General features: G+C 35.2%; 1 protein-coding gene across 1 annotated transcript; it reads left to right on the plus strand.

The window, feature by feature from the left end:
- Positions 1 to 258: 258 nt before the first annotated feature.
- On the plus strand, positions 259 to 7,595 carry LOC132563091 (zinc finger protein 585A-like). Its single transcript, XM_060227849.1, has 2 exons — positions 259 to 453; positions 3,161 to 7,595. Exons 1-2 carry the CDS (start codon positions 330 to 332, stop codon positions 4,069 to 4,071), a joined length of 1,035 nt encoding a protein of 344 aa, XP_060083832.1. The 5' UTR covers positions 259 to 329; the 3' UTR covers positions 4,072 to 7,595.
- Positions 7,596 to 10,101: the final 2,506 nt, after the last annotated feature.

Here is a 10,101-nt window from a genome sequence, read left to right on the forward strand (position 1 = left end):
GTGTGCTGTCAAGGCAATTCATTCAAGACGTATCTCCAGTCTACCACACTTAGCCGTCGGTGGCTGGTGGAAATCTGAGTAGACCCATGGACCTCCCCTTTTCGTTCCTCCTCCTTCTTCTCCCCCTCCTTGCCTCTTGAAGCTCCGCGGAGCCGACGTACACACTTTCTGATAAACAAAACATCGCCAAGAAAGCGAGCTGTTCATTTGCCACTTGTTGAGTGCAAAGGGGGCTGCCGGTCTCGAGCCGTTACCGCGTGCGCACGAGAACCGTAGTACAACATTTGGAACTTTACCAAACTCGTGTGTTGTGTAGTAAAACTGTAACTATGCCTCGAGCATTTCTCATCACAAATCGTCGATATTTATCCAAAAGACATTCCACATCTGCTCACCAATATGACAAAACATTACCAAATGTTGAATTTGAAGTTATCTACCAAAAGAATTTAGGTAAGTATCTGATTTTTTTCACAAAGTTACGAAACATGGAGATTTTCTATTGATTTTCAATGGTTGTTTTATATGAACCTGTGAATTTGTTGGAATGTCAGCCAATTTTCTTCAAACGTATTGGGCCTTATGTAATGTTCAATTAATATTTAAAATCTTTCATGACATTAGACATCAACATATAGCGATAATTTTCTATATTGAATCTTTGATATTGCAATATTACCTGAATTATCTGAATTCTTGATTAAAAAGGTTAAATTATAGAATATGTATTCATGTATGATTGAATAGTTCAGTCAATTTCTGTTTGATTCTACATTTTATTAAAATACGACATTTATTATAATTTTTGAAATTGAGATACTTTGTGTACCGTACCATTTCCGTCATCTTTCTTTTTTTATCTCTAAATCTCCGATAAATATGAGACTTTCTTTATAAAATACAAAAATAAGAATCTATGGTAATGGTATAATTATTGTCAGTTTGTATTTTTGGTGAAAATTTCATCGTTGATGTATGATTTAAATTTTAGATAAAATTATAATCATATAATTAATGATCGATGATAAATTATTGAAATTTTAACTATCAAGTTAAAATTCTTCCAAATTTATTTCAAAGTTCTAGTCTGCTTGTAGTTATAGAACACTTAATTTGAGTACATGAACAATCTTTACGGCCGAGGTTTCTTAGAGTAGAAGAATATCGCAATATCTCCAACTAAAATATGGCCAAATCATATTCTACTAAACTTACTTCTTTTCGCGGAATGACACTCTACTGTTGCAATCTTTACACACGTGTTATATAATGATTCTGATCCTACTAAACCACTACTTGTGTGAAAACAAATTGTACGAGAAATTAGCACCCTTGTTCTACTCTATGGGTTTCACTTGACAGGAACGTTTCCAACATTTTACCAATTTATTGCCTAATGGTATCAAAAAGACCAAAATTGGCATCAAGTCGTGGAGAAAAGACTGCTGCCAAAAGAACAATTGGCCACTGACAGTTGTGAACCTTTGGCCAGGGTTCGGGTTGCCTTTGTGGGTCTATGTCAAAGCCACAGTGGATCCTTGTCAGTGTGTTTGTGGTCCGTCTTAGACATCGGCTCAACCTTTTTGTATCGCCGTTCATTATCAGTGATTACACCATATTGACATTTTGGTGAATCATAAAGACTCAATGTGTGTCATGGTAATGTATATATATCATGCCTGTACGATTCTTTTCCATATCGTATGAAAAGCTGTAAAGATTTCCTAATGTCGACCTTTGATTTTAGTATAGCCATATCAAGTATGCTAGCGACATCGGGTGTGTTCAAATTGGTATAGTTAGTTTAAATTATGTAAGACATTATATTGATAACCTGATAACTTTTCTACAGATAGGCCTTTTTACGAAAATGTTTAATTCATGATATCTTTTTCGTTTTAATTAAGGCTTTTAAATTAATGTTTTCAAAATAGATATGATGAAACGGCTATGGAAACTAGCGAAAGTTTCTGTAGGGTAGGCTCATCTCTAGTAAAGCCCCAGCAACCATAAAGATTGTACCCTCCCCTTCACTTCCCCCTCCTCCTCCAAGCTCCCCCTCCTCCCCCGCGCCGGCAGCATATTCCCTTTGTTCGGCGGTAGGACATTTTCTCCACTTACAGAGGCTCACGCGCGGTAATGGCATTTCAATAGTGGTCACGTGACATCTAATCTGCCATTCATAATTTGTTTTCATTTGTCACAAGTTGGTACGAGGCAGCACCGTTGCTGCTGCTGCTGGATTCTCTTGCTGGTGGGGCCTTAATAAGCTTCCCCAGATCATTGCAAAAAGGAGACGGCAACATTTTAAGATTACTTAACTAATTGCCTGTCTAATTATTTGTAAATACGTGTATATTACTTTCACTTCCGTGGTGTAGATTTCATTATCATTATAGATAATTGACAAGATGAAGTTAATTATTCTCCAATCCATACAGGACTATTCCCAACGCTCACATCAGCTCTTGTTCGGCCATTACCTATTTACATCATAGAGTTTACATTATCAGTACGGATACAATTTCATGCCTTCTGAGTCAAACGCAATGCCCAAATCCGTAATAAAGGAAAATCGATTACTGTGTTTGACCACAGATAAGTATAATACATTCATCTGGTTTGAATGATGTCTTCGGAAATGAATAAGACAAAATTTCACAACAGAAATCGTCATGTTTAGGTAAACTTTTTAAACGATATTTTAAAACAAGAAAAATCAGTTAAACGGAATTTTCATGAAACCCACTTCAATGACTTTCATAACGAAAACTACCTTATATACTTTACATACATATCTGAATTAAACATGTTAATTTAATTATTTTTGAAAAGAAAAGACAAAGCCTGGAAAATTGTCATTTGTCTCTCGCTACCATAATTAGTGCTTAACATTGATATAGATTAATATATATATAGAATGACAACTCCGTAAAACATTTTATTTCTCACACATATAAAAGTAAAATTACAAACCACTTTTTGGTAGTCAAACCATGACGTAATCACAGTGTAATTGCAGCGTCACAGGAAACGCAGTGTATGATGATTTCCTTACACGGATATGTTACCGAGTTGAAAATGTTGAACTTTAATTTAAAAGTAAAGTTACATTATTTATGTTTTTAATTATAATTAAATTGTCTAATCTTTGTTACAGATGTATCACCAGTGTCTTCACCCGTCCCACTACCGCCGCCACCCCCTCCCCCGCCTCAACTTTCCTCTGACGAGGGAGACAGTGATTACAGCAGTTACACGTCATCGCCCCGACATGAAACAAGACCGGACCTGTCACCCAAAATGGAGTGCCGTTTCGATTGCTCTGAGCACATATCACTTTTATTCGATTTCATCAACCAGAGTCCAAGAAAAACTGCATGCAAGGACTTTTACGAACACGAATCTGAAGCAGTGCGCGCACTGAATTTTGACGAGCCGGATTATTCTTCCTGTACGAAAGTGTTATCTCCCTTGCAAGAGCTCGTTCATCAGCCGTTCGGACGTGTACCCACGGACGGGTCCGGACTGACTGACTCTCACATATGCTTGGAGTGTGGCAAACGGTACAGCACATCCAGTAATCTGGCGCGTCACCGACAGACTCACCGCAGCGTCAGCGACAAGAAAGCCCGTAAGTGTCCACACTGTGACAAAGTTTACGTGTCAATGCCAGCCTACAGTATGCATGTTCGAACCCATAGTCAAGGCTGTGAATGTATGTATTGCGGAAAGAGATTCAGTCGACCATGGCTGTTGCAAGGACATATTCGAACGCACACAGGCGAGAAACCATTCTCTTGTCCGAAATGCGGCAAGTGCTTTGCAGACAAATCAAACTTACGCGCACATATTCAGACGCATTCACCGGACAAACCTTACATCTGTGGCCGTTGTGGAAAGGCTTTCGCTTTGAAGAGCTATCTATACAAACACGAGGAATCTTCATGCATGAGGGGACAGAGGAATAAAAAATCAGTGGACATTGACGATATCGTATCTGAACCGGAAGAACAAAGAATGATAAAAAGTCCACAAACATCTGACCCGAACTTGATGCCCGTATGGTAACCATGGATACCGTCTTTTGACTTTGAAAAATACCATGACCTTGACCTTTACGTGGACGATTTTTTTTCTTTGTGCTGACCAATGACAAATGAGGATATAGAGGACCAATCAGATTTTTGTATGAATAAGTCACTTTTTTTGCAAATGTTTGTATTATTTCTACAATTGAACAGTAATATTTCATTAAGTATCCTTTTATAGATACTAAAACATTTCCGTCAACTCTGCTTCAAACTATTCCTATTAAACACAACTTGGAGATTTCAAAACATATTTTAACTATAAGCATTCCAGAAATCGCTTTATTACAGTAAAATAAATCATTCATCATTTTAGTTAAACGTATATCCCATAGGGCACAACTATGTCGAGTATGTCACATCGAACTAATTCACAGAGTAAATCATTATTGTATTTTCATGTCAGTAGAGTAATTTTGGTATTTTTCAAGCGAAAAGTTTGTAATTCTTGTCTGCGTAGCTGTTTTTCCCCACTTTGTTAAACATAAAAAAGATTTTTTCTTCATCATTCTGTCATATAATGAGAGTACAAATATCTATGTATCTTAAATACTTTTAATTCACAATGGCGCTTGACATCAGTATTACACACAGCCGCTGTAATGACGTCATAGATTGTTGGTCATAGTTTAACACATGTTTTTTATTTCTATTGATCTTTAGGCCGAACTTATCGATGGCATTACCAAATTCAAACCAGTTTCATATACATCACATTTAATGCCATAAAAATAAGCTCTGATTCAATTTTAAGATATATTTTTTTCAAAATTCATGAACGTCATAAACACTAGTGTTCCATGTTCATTTGCTGGATCACGCATGTGCATTTTCTATCTCTGCGTGTTATTTATTTCTGTTTATTTGTTTATTGACAGGTACGTCACAGAATCCTTCTTTAATCTCTACTTTTCTGGAGAAATGCTAACTTTTTATACATGTTATACCGATAAGAAATGGCAGCATAAGAAAATGATTTGCATATGTTGATGACGTATTAGAAATATACATCTAGCCATCAGTCATGATTCATATTTCAATACTTGATACAGTGAGCGATCCCTGATGTTTTTACAGACACTTGTAGTTGCTCACTGTACCTGAGTGTTCGGCTCCCATTCTGGAGATATCCTTAATGTTTATTATTTTACTTTGGCCGGCGTTCAAGGCTATTTACTTACCTACTTCTCAAGGTATATATACACAATTACGATTTGTAATCATACTTTTACCTCACTCTGAGTCACTCTGTAGCACCAATTATGACGTCATGCGTGATGCTTTTAAAACAACCAATCATGGGCACTGGTCTATGTATTGAATACACCTTCGCCTTTCTCACACACAGAAAGCGAGTATTGTAAATGTTTTTTTTATTTTTTTTTTTGTCTTTGATGTGTTCACCTAAATTATATACCTGTCAAATAATTGATTTTCTTTTATATACGATCCCCATTGAAGTGTGCGGTTTGCAAATGGCGGGGCAACATTTTTGAATTGGCATTATAGTTGAAGCTTGTGAATCATTGCTGTGTCTCGAGTGTGTTGCCGGTGTTTGGTTTTGTGAAATGCAATGTTCATATATATTTATCTTACGTACAACGTTAATTATAAATCTTTTTTTATTTTATTTATGACATTTATTTAAAATTTTTAGTCTCTTTTTAAAAGCAGGGAAGAGCGATAGGTAGCAAACAGGTAGAAAGGAAGATGGGCAGTGTATATTTCATATCGATGATACAAGTTGTTACTTATCACGCTTTAATTCAAAATATTATGCTCAATATGCATGCTATCTTGCCATCTCCTGTTCTGGAATCTTCAGGAAACATTTCAGCTGAAATTTCTTGACAATTATTGCTTTACATATAAGTAAAAATGTCATGTATTTATAGAGAATACCTAACTAGATTATTAACTTATTGTAGAAATTAATTTATTTAATTTATCAATAATGTATATTAAATTATGATGATTTTTGTTGCGATAGTTTTAGATGAAGAAGAATGAATAAATATAGCGCTGTACAACACTTGTTTATATAACATCGCGTGTAAATATTTCAACTGAGTCTTTTGTTGTAAAAAAACAAGTTTTCAAATATTTTATTTTTATTTTTTATAATGACCTGTGGTCATTTTTCAATTTTCTTACGTCATGTTTAGGAAACGTATGTCTATCCGACATAAATAGAATAAGTAAATTTGCCACTGGTTAAATGTTGAAATCGATTATTTCATTAAATGTGTTTCGAGTCAAACTCAAATTTTCATTTCTTAATTGGTGTATGATTCATTAAGTGTTGATTTATTTTTATCTTATTTCTGTGGCGTTTTACTGGGCCGGTTTATAACACGGTCTTTATTCATGTCTTAATTAAGATTTCATTTCGTTACATTGCGGATTTCATACTTAATATATTTACATAGAACATCAGTAAAATTATAAAACAATTTTGGCGAATACCACGCCATAAAAACTCAATTTAATCCACAAACGATTTTAAGAAATTAACTCAAAATAAATTGAGTCTTCAATAAATCTTTAATATAAAGAAAACTAAAATTGATTTGATTCGGAGAGTTTTTATTTCATCTAGCTTCGATAGACATATTTATGTTTCCTATTTTTGTGAATGATTCTTATTTACAATTTTATTGTAAATACCTGTCCATATATTTATTAAGTGTGTATTCGTGTGCCGTGTAGTGTGTCCTCAAATGTATTTATCAATATTTATTCAAATATTTATTACAAAACAATAAGAAAACATTTTTTGAAAGTTTTTTCTACTTATTTATTTTTCTACGAGTTTGCATTAAATTTTTAAATGCTTCATCATGTATTTATAAAATTTTATTTAAGAAATGAAGTCATCACTTACACCAGACGTGACACATGTCATCTTTTCCAACTCTATTTTAGGAAACTTCTCATAGGAGATGTTCTTCTCATCTTTACGTTCCCGAATGATCATTATTTGTATTGTAAAAAGAAAATATTAATTCTGAAAAATTACATTTGGTGCCATGAGTATTTTTGTCAATGGATTGTAAGTGTAATAAATATCGTATTATCAGTAACAATTAATATTGTATATTTATTGATGAAAAACAAAACAAGACATGTCTTCTTGAATAAAAATCAAACGATAAACTTGAGGAATCTTAATGATTCAGAAATCCGCTGTAAAATATAAAAGTTGTTTTTTATTAATTCAAATCGATATATTTGAAAAAAAATATTTTCCTCCATCTTTGATGTCAGAAACACAGTGTGTGTGCACCCTCCTCATCCACATCTACCATTTTTACCCGAGTAACTGTATCCAGTTACCAACATCGTTCATTTGGAGATTTTTTTTACTTATTGAGCTTGAGTGCCTTATGACAACAGATACCTTGAAAAGGTGTCGCCAGTTTTTATACTAAGCATTAGATGTGAATTACAACTTTCTACTATATTTGGACGAGTGAGAAATAAATCTTGGTTTTTTTATATAAACTTGTATCTTGTTATCATTTCATACAAATGTACTATTGTTGTTAGTGTTCAAATGACAAATTGCCTGGTCCAACATGAGTCGCCAGCAGGGAGCTCTCTAATTTCGAAATGGATATTGGAGTCTCCTCTTCTAATGTAGGTAAATATTTTTCAACTAAATATTTCATAAATCACAAATCAAACATCCTCTCGTTCGATTAAAAGAGCTCGCCATTTTGAAATCGGGCATAATGTTCATAAATTAAAGTAGATAGATGGAAAATTTATCTGCCTTTTTCACAATATACTTCTAAGTTCTGCTAACTTTATAATGACAAAAATTGATAACACCAACGTAAAGAAATTGTCTCTCTGTCGGCCGGAGCAATAACCAACATAACAACGAAGTCTTTTAAAACTTGTCCACGTTTGTGTCTGATTAGCGGCAACATCAAGTTTTGTCTCCTCGACAATAAAATAAGACTGGACGCGTTGTAAAAGATATAGAATCAAATATTCAAAATGTTGAATAGAAGTTCTCAAAACACAAGCGATTATAATATTTGTGTGTGACGTTTCGATGACTACATTGTCATCTTCACTAAGCTAAAAGGACGAAGACGAAAGAAAGGCAGTTTTTTTGTCTGATGAAGGTTGATATTGTACTTGTCAAAACATCATACATAAACTTTCTGTTCGTGAGTAAGGAACACATATATACTACAATAGGTGTGTGTGCTGTCCAACTCCAAAGTATCAACTTTCATGTTATACCACATGTTTTGACAGCCTGACAGGATGAACTTTTACCAAACGGTCGCTTCATCCACTCACAGATTAGAACGTACAATAAGAAGTTCAGCATTGGTTTCCTAATCATTTGATTTTTATGTAGATTTCTATCCATTTTTTACTTCCATGTTAAAGGACCGATTTATAAATAGTTATGATTTGTAAATAATTTCATTATCTTCATGTATTTCTGAAATTGTCTATCTGACATAATAAAGTAGTGGTGTTTTACTACAGGTCATATCATCACGCCCCAAATGCTGACGTTAAAAAAGTACACGTTGGTAGAGAACGGGTCAGTTCAACTATAGTGTAGCCTTTTCATTGTGATAGAAACAAGTCACACAAGCTCGTGGTTGTCATATCTGCTATTTCGTGCACTGTTGTTAGTTATATTCCAAAGATTACTTAAACATTCTCTAAAGCTCGTGTTTTTGTTTCTGTTGAAAAATAAATAAATGAGCGAATGAAATACCATATACCACAACCACAACCACAGCCACAGCCACAGTAACCTATTTTATATATGATCTGACCCGTGCGACTATTCGAATGAATCAAAACGTTTCATTCAGGTAACGACAGACCACCAGTCGTGTTTACCAACAGTAATTTTAGGAGTGTTCGTATACATAATCTTTTGTTCATATTTTGCATATTTTGTAGTAATTTCATCGAATTTTATGTTTGATTTCTTTGGTGTTATTTAGTAAAAGATTCACAAGTGAATAACACATTTCATTAAAAATTTAATTTAGAACGAGATATCGTCTCGTTTCAGCCAAACAATGAATCCAACCGCATCAGATGACTTTTTTGTCTTTCTATGACTCGTCAGTGATGCCTAAGAGCTTAAGTTGTTTATATTTGCCAGTAGGGAGGCACTTAGGAAATCAGAAATTGTGGGACAACTTCCAATTCGACGACATTACAGAGAAGAAAGCAATTGAAAAGAAATACAGTTTAATTTGGAAAAGCACCAATTTAATAAGAAATTTGTGAGGACAATAACCAAATCAGCAAGTGTAAATGAAAACATTACCAGACATAAGAGATGCAAACATTTAGTAATTCAAATCATGAAGACAGGGACCGGTTCAAAAGCACCGCCCGAGGAGGAAACATAGACAGAAAATGAATTTAGATAGAAATAAAGAAAACAAATGATTCCACAACAAAAAATGAGCAGAAGCCATGAAAAGAAAGGGGTAAGCGGGTGGGAGTGTTGCACGAACTGAATTCGGGAGGTAAGCAGGTGGGAGTGTTGCAGGAACTGAATTCGGGAGGTAAGCAGGTGGGAGTGTTGCAGGAACTGAATTCGGGAGGTAAGCAGGTGGGGTTGTTGCACGAACTGAATTCGGGAGGTAAGCAGGTGGGGGTGTTGAACGAACTGAATTCGGGAGGTAAGCAGGTGGGGGTGTTGCACGAACTAAATTCGGGAGGTAAGCAGGTAGGGGTGTTGCACGAACTGAATTCGGGTGATAAACTGGAAGGTGTGTTGCACAAACTGAATTCGGGAGGTAGACAGGAGGGGTGTTTCACAAACTGAATTCGGGAGGTAAGCGGGAGGGAGTGTTGCACGAACTGAATTTGGGAGGTAAGCAGATGGGGGTGTTGCACAAACTGAATTCGGGAGGTAAGCAGTTGGGGGTGTTGCACAAACTGAATTCGGGAGGTAAGCAGGTGGGGGTGTTGCACGAACTGAATTCGGGAGGTAGGCAGGAGGGGTGTTTCA

This window comes from Ylistrum balloti, unplaced genomic scaffold (assembly GCF_031769215.1).
Source record: "Ylistrum balloti isolate Yb309-2 unplaced genomic scaffold, AGI_CSIRO_Ybal_v1 Utg371582, whole genome shotgun sequence".
Lineage (NCBI taxonomy): Eukaryota > Metazoa > Mollusca > Bivalvia > Pectinida > Pectinidae > Ylistrum > Ylistrum balloti.

Excerpts from the sequence above, each read along its gene's own strand:
- LOC132563091 (XM_060227849.1), top strand. The coding sequence starts at position 330 with ATGCCTCGAGCATTTCTCATCACAAATCGTCGATATTTATCCAAAAGA. Across the intron at positions 454-3,160 it reads TATCTACCAAAAGAATTTAG|ATGTATCACCAGTGTCTTCA; the intron begins GTAAGTATCTGA and ends TCTTTGTTACAG.